The 22,790-nt window shown below is 36.5% G+C and overlaps 1 protein-coding gene and 1 pseudogene across 3 annotated transcripts; both read left to right on the forward strand.

Annotated features, from left to right (window-relative positions):
• Positions 1-4,116: 4,116 nt before the first annotated feature.
• LOC306847079 (uncharacterized protein) lies at positions 4,117-12,064 on the forward strand. Of its 2 annotated transcripts, none has more exons than XM_079380832.1 (11): positions 4,117-4,294; positions 4,818-4,915; positions 5,021-5,099; positions 5,194-5,283; positions 7,631-7,657; positions 7,874-7,948; positions 8,047-8,136; positions 10,540-10,587; positions 11,185-11,265; positions 11,376-11,426; positions 11,593-12,064. In XM_079380832.1, exons 1-11 carry the CDS (start codon positions 4,271-4,273, stop codon positions 11,680-11,682), a joined length of 753 nt encoding a protein of 250 aa, XP_079236958.1. In that variant the 5' UTR covers positions 4,117-4,270; the 3' UTR covers positions 11,683-12,064. The 2 variants fall into 2 exon arrangements, with proteins under 2 accessions (XP_079236958.1, XP_079236959.1); XM_079380833.1 differs by having other exon boundaries at positions 4,173-4,294; positions 5,203-5,283.
• A 1,003-nt stretch (positions 12,065-13,067) lies between these two features.
• LOC306847069 (HEPACAM family member 2-like) lies at positions 13,068-22,199 on the forward strand (annotated as a pseudogene). The gene is made up of 9 exons (XR_013786013.1): positions 13,068-13,306; positions 15,911-16,267; positions 18,716-19,000; positions 19,449-19,748; positions 20,311-20,433; positions 20,840-20,861; positions 20,959-20,993; positions 21,382-21,455; positions 21,555-22,199. The product of XR_013786013.1 is annotated as an HEPACAM family member 2-like (transcript).
• Positions 22,200-22,790: the final 591 nt, after the last annotated feature.

Genomic DNA, 22,790 nt, shown 5'->3' on the forward strand with positions numbered 1-22,790 from the left:
ATTTTAGCCATCTTTTAACTGTGCACATTGATTAGAAGTGGGAAGTGTTGGTCAGGGTTTTCTTTTTTCCCACATTGGCTGGAGTGATGTTTTTTTTGTAAGCACCCAATCTGTGGTGCACATTTTTAATTGTTATTTGGCATTTTATGTTGTCAGCTTTGTTGTAAGATGTGGGGATGGAAAAATGAGAACATGAAAATATTTGTAACTCTTTTTTTAAAATCAATGCTTTGTTCAACTGTATGTAATTCTACTGCTAAATCATTTTGCGTTCTTCTGCGTTAGCAACTGTATTTTTTTAAGCAATGAAATCGCATGTGGATGTACTGTAGATCACGTGCATGTGACCTTAATTTTGTTTAAAAAAAGAGTCTTGTCTGGTTCATCTAGTCATGATTAGTAATGATGGTTAATCATACAGTAAGTAGAATGTATATTCTTATGATGAAATACTGAAATTCAGTTTAAAATTGATCTCTTTTAAGCTATGTTTTTCTGTTAAAACAGCACATTCTTACATTTAAAGCAGATGCTTTGTTGATAAATTCATTTCATTGAGCTACTATTGTCAGTGTAGTGCAAAGAATTGTACGATTTTTGCAAGAACCAAATTGAAATGAGTGTTGGTCATTGTGCCCTTATAGGACCATATTAGTTTTTTTTTTCTTTAAAAAAGGGTGAATGAAATATGGTAGTATTTTGTATTTTTTTTTTTTTTTTTCTGGACTGGTTTTGCTGCTAATGTTTGTCTTAGGCTCTGGCTCCTGAATGAGTTTTATTAAACTGGCCCACCTAAAGATTCCAATTTGCTGCCATTGAGAAAAAAAGCTGCTTTTGCATTTGTTTTGTATCTGTACCTGCCTGACGTTTTCGTATTTTTGTAAAATAAATATTCCAGTGTGTAAAACTGGGTTGCGAAAATGACTTCTTTGATTAGAGAGAACAAAATGCTTTCCTAAGTCTCAAACTTCCCACATATGGATAATTGTTTTATAATTTTACTTTAAATAACATAGGGGGTAATTTGATAAAACTTGGGTCACACCCAGTGTTAAAGGAAAAGTATAGGCTATAATAAACCTTAAATGATGACAAAATCCCACGGTCAGTATCAATAAGTAAATATCAAGTAATTATTGTAAGCATTGTAGTAGCAATGTCAAAATTAGGCTTCTCTTTTTAGGCACTCTTCCACTAATTAATTTAAAAATTGATTTGAAAATAATATAATAATGTTGTGTAGTCTATAATACTATAGACACAGCCAATTTTACTCATTGAAATATTTATGATCAAATAATTTATAATTGTATTGGAGCCTTATACACTTTATACAGTTCATCTGAGCTGTGCATTCATTTGAGTGCTGACAGCTATTATGGGAGTTGCTAGATGGAGCGCACGAGATGCAGATAACATGATCTTGACCCTGTACTTCTTAACTTTCTATTTAACAACGAATCCTACAAAGTTTTCTACAAAAACATGAATGCTGTCATCTAACAAATCTGTTTAAAAGATACAATTAAATGAATTGCTAATTGCAACATTGAAATAAATATGTAAAGCCTGTACAAATACTAGAACATAAATCGTGAGCATAAATAATTGGGAATCATGTAAAAAAAAAAAATTACAAATAAATTAAAAGCTGCACATTTCACTTATCTATTATAACATTTATGTAGTTTTGTTCGTTTCCTAATAAAGGGGTGCTATTGTGCTCTTTTACAAAGTGTTTTGGGGGTGTACTAGAACATGCTTTCATGCTTGGTGGTTCGAAAATCGCATTATTTTTCACATAATTTACATTACTACAATACTTTCACCCCAGCCTGGCACAAACGGTTCGATTAGTTCCGGGTTTGATGAAGGCCCGCCTTCAGAAAAACGAAATGTGTTGTGATTGGTTAGCTGTCCCAGTGCGTTGTGATTGGTAAACAGCTTAGACGGTGTTTCAGTGCTGCCCCGCCCCTTGCCAGAACAGCAAGCCATATCAATTCACATAGACATTATATCTCAATTCAGACCTTGAGAATATTAACATTATAACATGAATTGCAGTGAAACGTATACAGCTGAATTTATTTATAGTCCCACAGATTTACACTATTTGTGGCGCATATATACAGGTGCTGGTCATAAAATTAGAATATCATTAAAAAGTTGATTTATTTCAGTAATACCGTTCAAAAAGTGAAACTTGTATATTAATTCATTCATTACACACAGACTGATATATTTCAAATGTTTATTTCCTTTAATTTTGATGATTATAACTGACAACTAATGAAAGTCCCAAATTCAGTATCTCAGAAAATTAGAATATTGTGAAAATGTTCAATATTGAAGACACCTGGTGCCAAACTCTAGTCAGCTAATTTACTCAAAACACCTGCAAAAGCCTTTAAATGGTCTCTCAGTCTAGTTCTGTAGGCTACACAATCATGGGGAAGACTGCTGACTTGACAGTTGTCCAAAAGACGACCATTGACACCTTGCACAAGGAGGGCAAGACACAAAAGGTCATTGCTAAAGAGGCTGGCTGTTCACAGAGCTCTGTGTCCAAGCATATTAATAGAGGGGCGAAGGGAAGGACAAGATATGGTAGAAAAAAGTGTACAAGCAATAGGGATAACCGCACCCTGGAGAGGATTGTGAAACAAAAAAACATTCAAAAATGTGGGGGAGATTCACAAAGAGTGGACTGCAGCTGGAGTCAGTGCTTCAAGAACCACCACGCACAGACGTATGCAAGACATGGGTTTCAGCTGTCACATTCCTTGTGTCAAGCCACTCTTGAACAAGAGACAGCGTCAGAAGCGTCTTGACTGGACTGCAGCTGAGTGGTCCAAAGTTATGTTCTTTGATGAAAGTAAATTTTTGCATTTCCTTTGGAAATCAAGGTCCCAGAGTCTGGAGGAAGAGAGGAGAGGCACATAATCCACGTTGCTTGAGGTCCAGTGTAAAGTTTCCACAGTCATTGATGGTTTGGGGTGCCATGTCATCTGCTGGTGTTGGTCCATTGTGTTTTCTGAGGTCCAAGGTCAACGCAGCCGTCTACCAGGAAGTAGACAGATTCTGAAGACAGATTGGTTTTCTTCAGAAATACAGTGATATAAAAATAAAAACACCCGCACCGGGTTTTGATTTTGAAACGTGCAGTGCTCAACCAAGCATTCTCCCCACCGCCAACCACTCGAATTTCTGTAGGCGGATTTAATTTAATGATATTCTAATGGCCTGCTTTGTGACATCACAACATCCGGAAACAACTTTGTAGTCCAAATTAGCCGTTCGTTGTAGTTCTTGAAAAGGGATTTAAAAAAAATGAAATATCTCCCTTAGGAGTGGACTTTGAGATTTGTAACTTTGTTGATCTTTTTATGCCCAAACATACCCACTGCACACTGACTAAAATTCAAAAAGTGAAAAAGACCGCTTTAAATATATGTCATTAGACTGCTGTCTTGCTGCCAGCCAATCGCTTCACTGCTGATCGTCGTTTCGAGTATCGATACATCTGCCCTTTTCGGGGAACACGAGAACGCACAGTAATGCCCTTTGTATGAAACATAGAGTTCAGATGCAAAAGCCTCTAAATGCCATCTGAAATTTTCATCTAAAATTAGCACTTTCATCAGGCTGCGATGTTTAGGTTCAGTAGTTTTACTCTAATGGCAAAGTATAGGTTCTTTTCTATGCAATTAAAGTGAAATAACTGAACATAAATATAGGAGCCTGATAAACATGCTCATTTTATAAGAGAATTTCAGAAGGCATTTAGAGCCTTTTGCATCTGAACTCTTCATATACGCTCCTACTGCACCTTTAAGTCTCTTATGCTCACCAAGGCTGCATTTATACATAAAATAAAGCAATGTTGTGAAATATTATTAGAAATTTAAAATTATATTTTATTATAAAATAATAGGCTAATAATAATAATTTATTCCTGTGGTGGCAAAGCTGAATTTTCCTTCAGAAATCAATAACATTTCTTATTATCACTGTTGAAAAGGATTATTTGACAAATAGAAAGTTTAAAAGAACAGCATTGACTTGAAATGGAAATCTTTTGTAATGTTATAAATGGCTTCCTCTAGTGTTGATGTTGAGCACGGCGTGCTGCTGATGAACCGCTAGGTGGCAATTATTCAGAGATTCTTGCAGTAAGTTACACTTGGAGCCACCGCAAGCACTAGAGCCATGTAAACAAAAGGGTGATTTCATAGATTTTGGCCTATAGATTTAGGCAAAATCTGCAGAAATGGGCAAGCGAGATAATAGAGTGGTAAGTAAAGGTAGTTTAACTCGCATCTTCCTAATACTTCAAGAGAAAATAAGCAAGAGGCCTTTAAGCCGCTGTGCTAACGCGTCAAAAGCTTAGCTTATTTATTTAAACATATTAGCCACGTCCACTCACTGAATGAATGAATGAACACAGACATTTAGACATTTGATATAAATTGTGTTATATGTTTGCAGTCTGGCACAAATTGTAAAATGTTAGTATTGCAAAGATAGCATGGCTAATGTATCTGTCTCAGACATGCTAAGTCGGCTAGCACACATTTAACTCAACTGTCCTGTTGTACAGAATGTTTGCTGCTGTATTTATGTTGAGCATATGAAAAGTAATGCTTTAGTAATTTAGAAATGATTTTCCGTCAAAGCGAAATAATATGTAGTAACGTTATGTGTTTATTTTAGTAGCTTGTAAGTGAAACGTGGACGCTGAATGGTGTGTTTATTAAGTGTGTCTTGTGATTGTTGATAAAGTGTATTATGAATTTTAATGTTTGATTGTGTTTCAGCCGTACTTGAACCCTATAGCTGCTGCCAGAGCAAGAGGACCTGCTCCCAACAACGGCCCCACCATTCAGGATTATCTAAGCAGACCACGGCCATCATGGTATGAAAACATGATTATGATGAAAATCGAAGCATCAATTGTGTATATATGTGATTTTTAAGATCATATTTCTTTATGTGTGGCTCTGTTTGTTCTGTATATCAGGGAGGAGGTAAAAGAACAGCTGGAAAAGAAAAAGAAAGGCTCTAGAGCCCTGGCTGATTTTGAAGACAGAATGAACGAGGTGGGTTTATTTTTTATTTTACTAGAGTCAGTGGATTTGCAATAGATTCAGATCTGCTTTCTGGATCTTATTTGCTTTAACTAATTTTTCTCAGCGATGGAAGAAGGTACTGGAGAAAAACAGGGAGAAGGTACTTGGTGGAGGTGAAAAGAAAGAAAAAGACAAGGAGAAGGAAAAGAAAGAGGTAATGTTAATGTAGAAATCTGGGATCTCATTAATAAAATACAAGTACAGTCAGGTTTTGTCCTAAATTATATGGATTTCATCTAGGGCTGGGCAATATGAGCAAAAATTCATATCTGTATTTTTTGTCTGATTTGCGGTATACGGTATATATCTCGGTATTTTGTATTTGGATTAAAAAAAGTGTTGAAATCACATTACATTGTAACATTGCAATCTGGTGGCGCTCGTTCTAAATGACATCTGTGAAGTTTAGTGGAGAATCGCACTTCTGACAGCAAAATGGAAATATTTCCATCGCTTTCTAACATTTACAGATGGAGAATATACCTGTGAAATGTAAGTTTTGCATTAAGGCAGGAGTTTTCAAACTTTTTTGTTAGTCGAACACCTTTGACCTAAATTATTTACTTTAGATTTTAAGTAAATATTTCAGTAATTTAATGGCACATTTGCATGTTTAACTTTAAAAACATTTATTTTTTATCAGTTTTAAAGTTTCAGTAATATTTAAGTAATAATATTGTTATTATTATATTCAACAAATTATAAAAATTCATATTACTGTAATTTATAATGTATAAAAAAAATAAACACTGTTTTTAACAAAGGGTTTCCCAAAAAGATAATTATTTTTATACATTTAAGATTTTACAATTATATGACATTTGTATAAACCTGTAACATTTCTTTGCAAAAACTTTTTAATTTAATTATATTTTTATTAATTTACTAATGGTTTACGCTCGTAGGCATACCATGTATAGGGTGACCACCTGGCAATATGATGTGATTTTGCTAATTAACCATGGTTTTGTTACTTCAAATAATAATATATAAAGAAGTATTAAGATAATATTTTTTTGCAGTTATAAAAACAGACTTAAGCAAACAACAGCCCTTAAAATTATTTAAAATGCATTGTATAAAAACAATGAGGCAACCCTGCTGAAAAAACTAAATAAAACAATAGAACCATCACAGAAAATTCTAATACCATCACAAATAAATCACATATGCAAATGCCATTACAAACATTACAAACCATCAACTTTTAACCATTGAAAGGTTAAAAGGTTAAAAAATGGTTTTCTGTAGTGTGTTTTGGGACATATTCCATTAGGATTTATTGGTTTTAACAAGCCACCAACAGAAGGTGACCAATTACCAGTAGAGATCAACAAGGTCCATTTTAACCAGTAAAACCATTACAAATTTTGTGATGATGTCTATTGTTTTTTTCAACATTACGTGTTATAAATGCCTGTAAAGGGCGCCAACGCCTGGTAATTGCTGCTGTTACACTTACAGGATAATCATATCCTTGTTTAATAGGCTATTGACCAAACATTTAATTCAAATATCCACTTAGTCTTTCATTTTTGGCCACCTTTTTGCTATAGATGACACAACCTCTATAATTTCTTCAACAAAAAACATGTGGACATCACAACCCTTACAAAAATTAACCATGATTTTCATAGTAAAACTGCTTAATTTTCTTATGCATGATTTCTGAATGCTTGAAACCATAAAATCAATCAGACAACTGTATTACTGCCATAGGTAACCGTCTAGAGCTACAATTTTAATTTGTAAATGATACAAATAAATTACTATTTATTTATTTGCTTTTATATTTTATCAAAGTTCTGTTTTGACCCATATGGTAGGTGTTTTTTTTTTCTAACTTCCATAATATTTGAGGGAGGGGACACAACAATAAAATCCTGCTTAGGGCACCCATTTGGCCCGCAGCGGTCCTGTGCTTATGTTTCTGAGCGCGCACAAGTAAGCAAGAGAAAGTGCATCCGTTTTGTGTGAGAGTGAAGAGAATCTACCTGCGAGGGAAGAGATTTGTGCTCGCACATTTTGATGCGCCCTCACATTACAATGCGCTCTGGACATTTGTCATTAAAATAACGCCATAGAAACCGCCTCAAACGAACTATTAAAATAAGAAAGTTGTATCGAATTTTAATTGGTTAAAATGAATGGAGAATATCGTGTTTTTCAGATGTGCTCGTATCAAACTACTGTATATCGATATATTGCTTCATACCGTATCGCTTATAAAAAATATATCGATATATCGTACAAACTCAATATACCACCCAGACCTAATTTCATCCCAAGTACTACGTCAAAAGTGTGGAATAAATAGGGATTTATAAAGGCAGAAGATGGCTTGAAAATATTCCAGTATGTGTTACAACTTTACACTCAAATACTAGTAATCCAACATCAGTTATGATAAATTGGCAATCACAATATGTAATTACTATTATTATTAGTATTACTATTTAAAATGTATCTATAATTTCCTGATTTATCTTTGTGTTTTCCAGAAAAAGAAGAAGAAAAAGTCCAGTAGGGTGAGGAGATCTCTCCATTTTTATATCTAAAGCAACTGTAAATCAAAAATTAATTGATAATGGAAAAGTGGAACATTGGTTAATGTCCCACACTAGAAAGAGGATTAGAATTTTTAGAGTATTTGGTATGCATTTGGCCTGTTATCCATGGGTCGGCAGATCAGTGTAATGTGGCTTAAAATCTAACAAATTCTGCTTTTGTTGTGTTTGGTCAAGCATTCCTCATCTTCTTCCTCCTCCTCATCGAGTTCTGATTCCTCCTCCAGTTCCTCCTCAGACTCTGAAGATGATGTAAGTCTTGCTTGTTTTTATATTTATATAGACATTATTTGGATGCATGGCTAAAATAACCATACCGCTGAATATTCTCTGTTCTTCTGCCTTTTCAGGATGATAAGAAAAAGAAGAAAAAGAGGAAAAGATCCTCTGCCCGACGAGCATCTGATGACTCTGACACCGAGTCAGAGACTGATAGCAGGGTACTTTTTGTTTATATCTGCAAGGGGAAAAAATGACATGGTTTAAATCAGTGGTCGGCAACAGACGGCCCGCGGGCCAAAACTGGCCTGATATTTTGATAGAGGCTGGTTCTGAAATGGATTTGTCATGACAGCAACCGTTTTTCACAATCAGTACGTGAGCGGAGCAGAGTGCGGAGTGGAGCGGCCTGATTTTGAATGGAGGTAGGAGCGGATTTTTTCAAAAGCGTCGTGGTTTTCACTCGCTTCATCACCACTCTATCACGAGTACAATTCATGCCAACGACCCATAATATAACTGCATATTCAGCCAGAATTCACATGTTAAACACATTTAGCTAGCTTGATAGAGAAGGATCTCTCAAATCTGAAAGAATGTGAAGGCTGATGGTTCTCAAGGAATTTGTTTGTTCCTTTTAGATACTGAATATTTTCAGTTGAAAGCATGATTTAAATAAGTAGCTACTACAACACTTATTCACACGCAATCTCAATACAATTATAATCTTTCAGTGCTACTTCTGAATCCGATTTCGAATGAGCAGAAATCTGTAAGAAATGCATCGATCTGTAGGTAAAATAACTGACGAAAACTTACTATTTTCATCACAAATAAAATTTGCACTGCAAAAGCAGCAATTATACCTTTTAAAGCTGAGAAACCATGTAAGTTTGCAGACTAGTGTTCCAATAAGCCACTTTGAAACTCTCCTGTTATTTTATTTGTTAATATACGTTATGAACAGAGCGGTGATATTTCAAACATACTGAAATACTTTAGACGCGGAGCAAAGGCGGAGCGGTGTTTCGGGTATCAGTGAGCGAGGAGTGGAGCGGAGTATAAAATGGTGAACCCGGAGCGGAGTGATTATTAAATGCTTGGAGCGCGGAGGGGAAATTGTTGCTGCTCCACTCCGTTCACATACTCTGCCGGACACCGCCACAAATGTGGCTTTTTGTTAATGACTGTCCAACTACAGGATTTAAACACAGAGCAACAGCTCACTACCACTTTCAAAAGACACTGTAACAGTCTGTCAGGCATTTCTAGTTGCATTTTTTTTTTTCAATTAATTTCTTAAACTATCCTTAGACTATGTTCTGGCCCACCATCTAGTGGCAAATTAGTTTTTTGGCCCGATGCCAAACTTACTTGCCGACCCCTGGTTTAAATGGATTGTTCCTGCCAGTTAAAGAAGTATTTGGCTTAACTGAAACAGTGTTGAATTGCTTTCATTAATATTCATTTCCAGTGCTTAAAGGGGTCATATGATGTTATTTCAAGTTTTCCTTTTTCTTTGGAGTGTTACAAGCTGTTCATGCATAGATAAGATCCCTGAAGTTGCAAAGACTAAAGTCTCAAACCCAAAGAGATATTCTTTATAAAAGTTAAGACTCGTCCACGCCCACCTAAAACGGCTCATTTAAACACGCCCCCACATGTCTACGTCACAGTGTGGGAAGATTTGCAAAACACCGCCCAAATGTATATGCAATGAAAGACGGTGTGATTTTTATTCTCGCTGTAGTATTGTTGCTGCCACCGGCACCATGTCCTGGAGATGCTGTGTTTCGTTGTGAAAGTGAAATTACTTTGTTTTACAACACTGTTCCAGAACAGTTCAACCCAAATATTAGAGTGTGTGCAGCGCATTTTACGGAGGACTATTTCCTGAACCTGGGAGAGTAGCCTACAATGCTAGCTGTGCACAAAGGCTGTTTCTATAAAGTGGGGCAATTCCAACTTTGCAAGGACAGTCTGGCGCTTCTGACTCACAGCCTGTAAGTATGTTTTCATATTTAAAGAATTTACTACTGACTATTCAAACGCAAGTTTTGAGCCAGTGTAGAGTAGCACTTGTTGTTTGTCGTTTCTCCGATCACAAGTGCAGACATGGTAATGTTTACGAAGCGCGATGCAATGCGAGACGTAAAAAGACAGTATATGTCATTATAACCAGTAATTATGTCCCCACTGGAAGCAACAAATGCCTCGTTTATAATGGGTTTTATTGTTTTTGTCTCATCGTGTTGTGACACGGCATCACAATATGGTAAGGGGCGTAACATTTCCGTCACATGCTTGACGTATTTGGCCAAACACAACGCACTGGATAGCTGGCCAATCAGAGCACACCTCACTTCTCAGAACGATGAGCTTTGTAGAAATCGACGCATTTCAGAAAGGCGGAGCAAAGAAGAGCAACAATAATGTACAGTATGTGGAAAATGTTTTTTGAACCTTAAACCACATAAACACATTGCATTACACCAAATACACAAAAATAATGCAATTTTTAGCAACGTCAAATGACCCCTTTAAATAAATTAACATAAAAGCTGAATTGCTGGTGATAATGAAGAGATTTGTCGAGACTGAGTCCTTATGTTCTTTGTCTCTAGGGGTCATCCAAGAAAAAGAAGAATAAACTGGATGGAGAGAAAGACAAGGTACTCAAGACTAATTTCAAGTCATTAAAGAAATAGATCACACCATAAAAGTTTAAATATTTTTTTACTGTACTGTACAACTGCAGTCTATAGCATCACGTAATACCCCTTATCTGTCAAGCTCTAAATAGGATATGGTAGAGACGTTTTTTTTACACTACCATTCAAAAGTTTGGGGTCAGTAAAATTGTTTCTAAAAAACAAAACAAAAAACAACTAATAATCTTAACAAAACAAATTAAATTAAGAAGTGACAGTAAATACATTTATAATGTTACTAAAGATTTCTGTTTCTAATTAACTTTTTATTCATCACAAAAAAAAAAAAAGTTTCAGTTTTCACAATCATATTAAGCAGCACAACTGTTTTCAGCATTGATGATGATAATAATAATAATAATAATAGTTTCTTGAGCATCAAACCACCATGTTGTGATTGATTTAAGAATGATTAAGTTTGTAATGTTTTACAATATTACTGTTTTTGTATTTTTGATCAAATAAATGTAGCCTTTGTGTGTGTTAGAGACCTTTTTTAAGAACATGAAAAAATAATACGGCAGAGTATCATATCATGTATTAAATGTTGCTTGAAAGGATGAAAAGGACGGCCGAATGAAGAGGAAAGCTGAAAGGAGTCACTCCGAACCCTCAGATGAGTCTGATGTAGACAGAGATGTAAGAGTGTGTTTAAACCTTCTGTGACCTTAATGTATGTCATTAAATGGTTTTAGCACAGCAAAACCATGTGACATGCTAAACTCATCTGTCAATATGTTCGTTTTTAGGCTGATTCCAAAAAGAAAAAACACAGTAGTGAAGAGAAGGAGAAAATTACAGTAAGTCTTCCAGTGTCATAGTTCAAGTGGATTGTTTTTTTTGTCCACATGAGGTTGGAAATGACTGAACATGCTACCTGCATCACTTACAAAAAAGTTATTCAGAGTGGATTCGCTAAACAGAACTTCATAATGACTATGTTTATATCTTTTTATCTATTTACAGGACAAGTCTAAGAAGAAAAAGAAAAAGAAGAAGCATAAGAAACACAGCAAAAAGAGAAAGAGGAAGACTTCTGGCTCTGAGTTGGATTAAAGGGCCAGTGAGTGTGGCGTCCTGCACAACAGGCAGCTGGAATTTGGAGTGGGAATTGAGACTGAGCTCTTGCCGGACTGTGGGGAAAAACCCTTTAGATATTTGTCTAAGTGACTCTTAAAAGTGGGTGCTTCTTAGCACCGTGCGGCTTTGTGGCAGACTTGGATGAGAGGATCATGTGCTTGGGGAGTTGAAAGGGGTGTGGGGTTCATTATGTCAGGTTTGTTTGTTTAAGCAGATGATTCTCAGTCCAAATAAAGGTCATTTAGACCGCTGGCAGCCCTGCGTACAGTATCTGTGTACTGCTGTGGATCTGCATGAGAAATGCTGGTTTTGGGGTTGTAAAGGCAGCCGACTTGCATTAAATATTTATAGAAAATTCATGCTTCTGTGTTTCCCTATGAAGCTGACAATGGTTTTCTTTCTTTGATATTAGAACGAACCTGTGTTTCCTGCACTGATCTTCAGCGGCATTGCAAAACAACTATATTTTACCCAAGTTTTGAATGTGAGTTCACAATTTAATTGTAATGCAATAAAACACCACAAAAAAGAAGGTAAAGCTGCATAAAATTCTAATATACAAATATACTGTTCAAACGTTTGGGGTTGGCAAGATCTTTAAATGTTTTTAAAGAAGCCTCTAATGCTCACTGAGGTTGCATTTATTTGATCAAAAATATTGATTAAAAACAGTGCTATTATAAAATATTGTGACCATTTAAAATATTTTAAAACCGTTTATTCCTGTGAAGGCAAATCTTTCATTTTTATTACTCATGTAGAGAAACATTAATATTAATGCTCAAAAAAGTTGTGCTGCTTAACATTTTTGTTAAAACTGATACTTTTTTTCAGATTCTTTGATGAATAGAAAGCTCAAAAGAACGCCATCATCTTTATTGACACACTTGATCAATTTAATGTGTCCTTGCTGAATTAATCTATTAATATCTCAAAACGTAGTGCCGATATATATTAATTCTATGATACATTAGTCTTAATCTGTGGTTTATGAACCCCTTTTATTAACCTTTTAGTTTAGTATTTCTGCAAATGATCTTTTGAAGTGCTATTTTAAAACTAGCTGTTGACTTAAATTACACTTTTAAGGTAAATTCTGGCTATTTATCTCAAACTTTACTCCGTCTTTGTGTTTGATGATTCTTGAAAACATTTTGTATTTTAAGTCATGCATGGATTCAGGCAAAACTTTGCATGTCCGTGCATTGAATGACCCTGTGTCTGTCTGGGACTTGAATGTCAGTCTGTGCTGGTTTCACACATGTAGCGGTGTGTGCGGTGTGTGCGTGTACCGCAACTGTTCAAGTGAACTTTCCTCATGTGATCTGACACTGTGCTTAAGCTGTGTATATCTGCAGCGAATGTGTATCGCAGAGACTGTCTCTGGCCCTCAGGGTGACAGCAGTGTTTTGGAAGCTTGGCCAGGTGTATGTGTCCAAATGGCACATGGGAGGGGCCTCAACTAGCTTCTCATTTCCCTGGCAAATACTGTCACCAGTTCCCTTTTCTTGTTACACAGCTTCTAGAGATTATATAGCAGAAATGGAATGTGTTGGAGTCACCATGTTTCTGCTCATGTTCACCTTTTTTCTAATTCCTGGTAAGATGCTTTTTATTGATTTTTGGATGGCAGCAGTAAAAATGTGAGGTTAAGCCAAAGGCAGTCATTAAATACATTAAATACATTTCTAGAGTCTGAAATTTGCAGTAAAATAAATGTTTATTATTTAACCTAAAATGTCATTCAAAGTTGTGTACATATTTAAGAAATAGGATGGAGGGATACTCTAATTTAAATATTTGTTTGTAAATATTATTTCCTATTGACGACCTTTGACTCTAAGCAAAAAACAACCTTCTCTGCCCATTAAGATTATTTCAAGTAGCAAGGTGTATAGAACTTGAAAGAGTAGAACTGTGGTTTGGTTTTAATTCTGTAATTTTCAAATAGTGTGGCGAATACTTCCTGCATTTGGACATTTTCACTTCCATTTTGAAATTTTCAGTGGAATACATATATATATATATATATATATATATATATATATATATATATATATATATATATATATATATTAGAGAATACATTATATTTATGAATACAAATATGTAACACATTTCGAGATTAAGATCAGACATGAGATATATGACTCTCTGTCTTATGGCAGACGCTTCCTAAATTTAGCTTTCCGTGTCACATGCTGCTTTAAAAATACACAAACAGGCTTATTGGATTATTCATGGTCAGGCATTTGTTCATTTTTCAGTCCACTAATTTTTATGTGCATTTTGGTTGCAGCATAAATGGCCGTAGTGGATTATCATGGGGTGTGAATAGTCTAATGTTTGTTTGTGTTTGGGGATGCATAAGGAGTCGCTTATTCGCTTGTTGGTGTGAATAGCTCAATTCCTAATGGGTGATGGAGTAAGTGCGCTGTTGCTATCCCCGCAATAATCCTCACCTTTTTTGGAGACAATAAGACCAGAACAGGCCAAGTGCACTCATTAGTGATGTATTCATAGCTTAGTGTGGCGTAAACACAGGCACGCTTTTTGCTTCCACCGAATCTGCCCTCTGGTCCTTTATGCGTGCAATAGGGGTGTCTTTATTTATTATTTGGCGCACAACACGAGCCATGCAGTCATCTATTGTAATGCACAACACTGGCTGTCAGCAGGCCGGCAGAAGCGAGTAAAGGGGGTGGAGATGGCCGTGTCCGGGTAGTTAAGGGGCCTGAGAATGATAAAGAGGGAGGAGTATGAAGACTGTTTACCTGCTTGCTGCCACACGGCCTTGCCTAGCAATGTAATGTAGATTAACAGCTGTCAGTTAAAACAGGGCCTCCACGGCCTACGTTCATTCATTTTCATCCATGCAAAAGAAATCTTATCCTTAAGTAAATGAGATGGATCAAGAGTTCAGTTCAGTCCAGTACGTTATCTTCCCAGCTCCATGGGAGCTTTATTCTTGCGATCAGGTCTCCATGAGTGTTTGCTCATGGACCTGTTCAGACAAATTAGAGAGAACTTGATGTTTGATGACTATCATTCTGAGAAGCCAGTCAATATTTGCTCAGGCAGGTATAGGATCAGGGCAAAGGCAGTGGTGATTAAACTGCAGATCTGTGTATGGACTAATTAGTGATGTGGATAAATCCAGTGTCATGCTGGAATTGCAGATTATGTGAGGGATGTCTTACTCTGCAAATTTTCTTCTGTACGGTTAATTTGAAGTGTCAGAGTGAACCGCAGGAGAAGGAAAGCTGCTCAGATTAGCAACGGATTTAGATGAATGTTTTAATCAGCAGAGTCACTGTTAATGAGAAACATTGCAGGTTCTTCTGCACAAATGACCAAAAACATTAATATTGAGAATTTGAGGCCTGGATTGGCTCTTCTAGTGTACTTCAAAGCATATTCTTAAAAACCTGTACTTGCAGATAATATAATATTAAGGAAATGAAAGGCTAAATTTACTTTCATAACTGTTTCCTAATTCTAACGCACTTAAGCACACTTTTAAAAAGTGCATTTTGTAATAATTAACGGTCAAATTAAAGGTTTTACTTCAAAGTACATTTGAAATCATTATTTTAATAATCTTTTGTCATGCTCTAATGCAGTATACTTGTTTTTATATTTATAACAAAATAGTTATGCATTTATATATTTTGTTAAAATCTTATCTTGTTGTGTGTGTTAACTTACATTTGAACTAATATATTTTAAATGTACTAAGCTTCATTTCAAATGTGTAATTGCAAATATATTTAAATATAAAACTACTGATTACCAGTAGTAGACATTTTGAAATTACGTGCTTTTTAACAAGGGTTGTGAATCTTTTACTTACAAAAACTGCACTTCTAAAATAAGTGATGGGGTTTTTTTTAGCCCTAAAACCTAAAAGAGAATGGCAAGTTAAGAAATTGTTATATAATGGCATGTGAAATTGTAGTTGCACTCCTGTAACTTGTTAGCATCAAGTGTTGCTAATGCACACAGTGGTTTCAAACTTGACTTTATGCAACAAAGTAGGCTATGCTATTCTTAACTTCCATTGTAGGTCAATGGATTTCGTAAGGATGTTATGATGACTGAACAGCTCTTTTAACATTACACAAAACTGTTTGTGTGTATATGTTGCTTATATTTTTTCACACTGGTAAATGGTGTTTAATGACTCGTACTCTCATTTGAACAGGTATGGACTCTAAATGCACTGAATGTGTTTCACTGCAGCCCACACAGCATGGGAAAGTGGGGGACTCGATGCTCCTCAAAGTTGAGACTCATTTTGATGTCCAGAATGTGACGTTCCAGGGGTTCTGGTGCAAGATTAAGCCTAATAACACCCTTTTGGTCACTTTTAACAATATCAATGCCATCCTAAATCTGCGCCTAACGAACCGTCTGGAAATCAATTTGCCTGATGTTTCACTAAAATTTGAGCATCTGTATGAAGACACACAGGGGGAATATGAGCTGCAGATCAACATTGTCTTCCCAGGAACTCCCAGTCCAGTTGCAGTCACAAAAAGAGTGACAGTCACAGTCAGCGGTAAGAACATTTGAGTGTTAAGAGGGATCTCATTTCAGCTATTGATGTAGTGGTGTTACGAATGCTTTTATCAACTTGTGAAAGCTGTTTTTGTCTCAGTAAAATCAAACAAGATTGTGATTCATCCCTCAAATGGCGATCTAATTTCTCACAGTTGACTTTATACCTCCCAATGTAACTTCATAAATTTCAGCGACTAAATTGTTGCATGTCACACACTGGATGGAGAGGCACACGAGGAGGAGTAAGGTAAGAGCTCCTTTATTTCACAAACTGAAGGCAACATCAAAAGGTAAGTGCAAAACGCAGAGTTCAATGAAGCTCAAACTGAGGAAATAAACAGTCCTTATCTTCCCCTTTTTGGAGGATCAACAGATGGAAGACATCCGAGTCATAGGGATCCGGCAGGTGAGTGACAAGACAAAGCTTATAACCAGACAATGAGCGCTCTCAGAGGCGGAGCAACCAGGAGGGATGGAGTGCCTGGTCCATGCAATTGAGATCCATGGAAGGCAGAGCAGGGAACCAGCCAGGGTGGAGCGGATGAAGCTGAAGCCCACCAGGGTGGAGCAGACGAAGCTGAAGCCCACCAGGGCAGAACTGAAACATTGGTAATCTGTATATGCCCTGTGACTACTACAACTGTGACAGGGTAGGCCGTAGGTCCACAGACAACCTCCCTGGTCATGGCGGGACATTCCAGAGGTTCCTGAATGGCCTCTTTGGCCTTTAGGATTGAAGCTAGCATTAACACAAACTCAAGCACTGGAACTGGTTCTGGAGCAGAGATCTTGGATCCGAGGCCCTCCCTGGGCCAGTCATGGGAACAGCAGCCCTTCCAGGGCTTAACTTGACAACCGGATGCCACTCTGGAGGAGCGGGCACCTGAGGAGCTGGTGGCGGCCGGCTCGCTTGGGTCAGCAGCAGCCGGCGATGCAGAGTTCCCCACGGATGGCAGGCTTTTATTCACCGGAACGGATTCAGAATCATGTTGGTTGGGTATGGATTTAGAATATGAACGTCGTAGAGTGGAATTCATTTTCATAGCCTTCCTAATGGAAATGATAGGTGGATCCGCAAGCTTTGCCACCAAATCTGCGCTGTTAGAAACAACCTTCCTTGCCTGAGGGAATGTGGAAGCGCTAGTTGTGATATTGGAAGCCATTGTGGCAGTTGTAGGAGACGTGGGATTTACGGTTTTGTCCACCTGGCAGTCAGTAACCTCTCCAATAGTGAAGGAAGAACCACTTAGCCACAGTGCATATTCAATATAGCGTTCCAGAGAACAGAGGGTCTCAGACGCCAGCATTTGTTAGAGAGGGTCATCCAATCCACCCCAGAAGACAGTCTTCAAGGTTCTTTCCTTCAATGGAACTCTATAGGAAAGATTGAGAAATTCCGCAACATAATCCTTGAGAGGTGGCCAGCTTGAAAAACCTTGCGGAGAGAAGAAGTCACAGGGTTTGAAGATAGGATGTCCATAGCTGTCGAAGTTTTGGTCTGGTCTTCTGTCACACACTGGATGGAGAGGCACACGAGGAGGAGTAAGGTAAGAGCTTCTTTATTTCACAAACTGAAGGCAACGTCAAAAGGTAAGTGCAAAACTCAAAGTTCAATGAAGCTCAAACTGAGGAAATAAACAGTCCTTATCTTCCCCTTTTTGGAGGATCTACAGCAGGGGTGCCCAAACTCCATCCTGGAGGGCCAGTGTCCTGCAGAGTTTAGATCCAACTTGCCTCAACACACCTGCCGCAAAGTTTCTACTATGCCTAAGAGCTTGATTAGTTGGTTCAGCTGTGTTTGATTGGGGTTGGAGCTAAACTCTGCAGGACACCGGCCCTCCGGGACCGAGTTTGGGCACCCCGATCTACAGCATCATCCAGCAGGTGAGTGATGAGACAGACAAAGAGCTTGTAACCTTGAGACCAGACAATATGCATTGTTTCTTGTAATTGCGACTTTTTGACTGACAATGTCTTTGTATCTCACAATTGTGACTTTATTCACCTTATTTTTCAATGAAAAAGTGAGCTATTTTCTATGAATGTGTAAGACTTCCGGTGAATACTGGTGAATAACTAGAAAAATAACAGTAGAAAGTTTAGTAAACAGTAAAACTGTTTGTGCAAGAACCATAATGATATACTAATAATATATTTTAAATAATATGATAACAAATGCCAGTTTCTAATATTAAGCAGCATAACTAACTTTTTTGTACCGTTACTATAACTGGATGTAAATGACATCGAAAGCCACGCTCATTAAAGTTAGAAATGGCCACACCCACTTTTATGTTAAAAATAAGGTGGATATCGCTCTGAGATATAAGCGTGCTTCCATATATATATATATATATATATACATAAATATATATATATATATATATATATATATGAGTATTTTTTTTCTTGTAAATTCTTAATTTATTGTTTTCTCTGCTCCCAGTGCCTGTGTCCATGCCCGTTATAAGTAAGACCCCAGAGTCAGAACTGGTGGAAGACAGGGACAATGTGACGCTGACTTGTTCTGTTGAACATGGGACAAATGTTCAGTACAAATGGCTAAAAAACAACATGGTGGTTGGTCCAAGTGAGCGGCATATATTCTCACAAGATTATGGGACGCTTGTTATAAACCGTGTCATGAAAGAAGACATTGGTCAATACATTTGTGAGGCCCAAAACTACATTAGCAGTAAGCTAAGCAAACCGGCTGAACTCATTGTGTTCTGTGAGTATCTATTATACTTTCTGACTTCAAGCTCATTTATCATCTGTTATCATCCCATGTGTAAATCATTGCTTCGTTATTGCACACCGTCCAGCAGGTTCCTCCTGCAGCCTGAGAATTACCTGCTGTTTGCATTGTTACTCAGATGTTAAACATGATCTGTCCTGACGTATCATTTATCAAAAGTCGATCTGAAATATGAATGTAGATTAAGATGTAATTTTTCCCCTGATTATAAAAGTTTTACCTCTAAAGAAATTAATAGTATTTTGATATCAGTAGCCTAATAAAAGCTGAACTTTGCTATTTTTGTACAATATAACTGACATAATTGATTAATAGTAATAGAATTAAAACAAAGTAATAGAAAATTCCAATTATTTTTTTAAAATTAATTTTGAAAAAGAAACTACTAATAATGTTTTTGTAACATTACCAAATTTTTCAGATGGGCCTTATAACTTGGCAGTAAATTCTGACCAAGGTCTGAAAACTGAAGGGGTGTTCATGGTGAACCCGGAGGAACTTGTCTTTTTTGAGTGTATTGCAGACTCCAACCCTCCCAACACCTGCGTCTGGATCTCTAAGACAAAGAACAGCTCAGAGATTCTCATGACTGGACCACGGTTTGAAGTGAAGCCGTATGAATTACCCCAGGGTAAAGAGTTCTTCTGCAGGGCATTCAACAATATGACTAAGAAGCAGGACGAGACCAAGTTCACACTGGTGATGGCCAGTAATGGCAAAGGTATGTTTGCAGTCACTATCTACACATAATCTGGAGCAGATTGTAGCTAATGTGTAGTTTTAAATCTACACATTAGTCCTCCTCATGTCAAAATAATGACTAATTTTAAAATTAACCTTCAAATTATTTTATTAAATTCTTCTGACCTAATCAAATCAAAGTAGATTGACATTATTGAAGCTTAAATACTACTTTTACCTCTACTCCTAAAACTACTAGTACTACTACTACTACTAAATATATATATGGCTTTAGAGTTTTAAGTTATTCTAACCTATTTGTTATTCCTTTGTTCCATCCATTGTTAGTCTGCATGGCTGTGGCAAGCTTCTTTTTTTCCCCCAGTTGCTAAGTCATGCTGTTCCACTGAAAAGTAAATAGGGGCTGGCACCTGTCCTTATTGTTTACGTTGTTACAGGCAGTGAATTTTTGTTCAGTATGGATACAGAATAAAAAAAATGCAAGCATGCAATGCAGGTTTTTGGTAGTTCAATGATGAAGATTACACCAGAAATTATTTATTTTAACATCGCAACTAACACTGACATCGATTTGTTTCCAGGAAAAGCAAAATATAGCCAGGAAGGGAGTGCGTCTCCATTGACTTTCATTACAATCTCTTCAGTCATCATCATAGTGTGTATGATGTTTGTGCTCCTAAGGAAGAGCTGCCATCCAAGAAGAAGTATGATATCATTCTGATTTTTAAAGATATTCAGGCATCACCTTAATAATGTGTCATTTGAACAAAATCAATTATTTATTAAATCATTTGTTTAAAGACCCATTTAAAGGTTTGTGTGTGCCATCTGTATGCTAGTGCACTCCTAAACGTTGTCAAAATTCACTGTTGCTGGACATACATTTCTCATCTTGTACTAAACCGATTTCAAAAGCTCTCTAGAATGAGTGTGTCACTCATCCCCTTTAACTAAAGTCTAAAATACAAAAATAAAACAACAGTTTTCACTTTACAGGACACAAAACAGTTTCAACTGATTTCAAAGGGGTCTTTAATCTTTAAATCAGTGTATATTCAAATTAAATAATTAGCAATCATTTTAATTGATTGTTTTATTTTTTTTCTACAGTGATAAAGACTTTCTACAGGCGGTAAGAAAATATTTTTTATCTATACAAACATCTGAGAAATACATGACACATTTATTTATTTATGTGACGTCATTGATGTATTGATCCTTTCCTCCAGGCCAATCACAGAGCAGAGAGGACTGCACCGCTCTGGTAGGTTTACTGCATGTGTTGGACTATAATATACCTGTGTTGTTAAGCAGTGATGTGTACACTACCTCTCTGTGCCAACAAACTCCCCAATCCATTAACATCACAACTACTATAATCATATCTGCCTGGTTTCTGTCAGCATACACTAAACATATTTTCCACCTTGCTGGCTACGCACACAGTCACTCTCTTTGGAAAATACAATGACTTGTGTGCTAGTGAATTAAAAAGGGTGGACAAAAATTATTCATACATTGTTTAATTATTAGTGTGGGGGAACAAATTGCTTTAAATACATTGCATAATATGGATCTCAGAAGTTAATGGCTGAATAAATTTAGCTTTGTATTTTGATATATAGTCACTTATCTGATTAATATACTTGCAGGTCATGAAGATGCAACTGAAGACTTTGGCATTTATGAATTTGTCTCTGTACCTGGGAAAATGGACTCAACACAGGTATATAAAAAAAAAAAACCTTAAATAATAATCACTTGCTATTTTGCATGAGTAGTTTTGCCCTAGAACAGTTTGATATTTCTCCTCTGTGTTTTCCAGGCATCCTGCAGGTCTTTGGCACGGCTTGATTCAGTCAAAGATTTGCATACCACCATCTATGATGTCATCAAACATGTGCCTGAAACTCCAACACTGAATCTTTTGAAATGAGAGAGGTGGATAGTCATGAGCGCACAGATGTTTTTTCTCTCTACAGTCACACATTCTGTTTTACGTACTTCTTTTGTTTTACAGTTATTCATTTTTATACTACTTGAGGTCTGAAAATCATACATTTACAAACTTGTGCTGAGCACTGAAGTTTTTGTTGTCTTAAAAAGAATATATAAGAGAACTATGAGATTTTTTTCTGTAGCAACATGCTTAATGAAAAGCTAAGAGTATTTATATATAAATACGGTCGTCATCTAAGGTTGTTGTTTCTGCGTTATGAATGTAAATATGATGTATGCATTTTTTACTATGAATCTGTATTTTTTTTGCACACTGCAGCGTATTCTGTAATATTGCTCATTACATTTTCAAGATGCCACATGCCCGTTCCATACATTTCACGGGCAGCAGTTTGTTGAATGTAAAACAGACATCTTCTGTCAGTTTTGTTTTTTATGTGTTGCACCTGCACCTGTTCAAACCTGTTTAAACACAGATGGATGCTCCGCAATTTGAAAATAAAGGTTTTACAAATATTTTTGCATTCTTTTCATTTCTTTAATTAAATGTCAGATATAATAAGATATGTGTATTTAGTTTTGTATAATTTGTAATATGTTGATTTAGGCCTACTTTTTAGAATTTATATTATGTTGATGAAAACGCTGCTTCTATGAGTCTCTTTTGGCTTATTTGTGCATGCTGAAATGTCTAAAATTTCTAAACGATGAATATTAAAATTTGGTAAGTATTGCCTTGAGTCTTTGTGTGCACATAGAAAGCTGATAATTTTAATTTTGGTATGTGCTGTTGTTGGGTATTTTAACCAGTGGGATTGTCTGGTATAACCAGCAACATGACTGGAACAAACATACAGTGCTTTATAAAAGGAAGATTTATAATATGACTGTGTTTTTATTTTCTCTGTTTCAAAGGAAGAGCAGAAGCATTACATCAACAGCTCAGCTGCCTGGAGGGAGGTGCCACTCCCTTATTTGACAGGGAAATTTTCAGTGATATCTGCGGCGTTTTATTGACGACAAACACTTGATCTCTTATGTGTGCTCACATCAGCAGCCAGTTGGAGGGGCTTGCCTCAAACACCCACGCTAGAATTTTTTT

This window comes from Barbus barbus (genome assembly GCF_936440315.1).
Source record: "Barbus barbus genome assembly, chromosome: 27".
Lineage (NCBI taxonomy): Eukaryota > Metazoa > Chordata > Actinopteri > Cypriniformes > Cyprinidae > Barbus > Barbus barbus.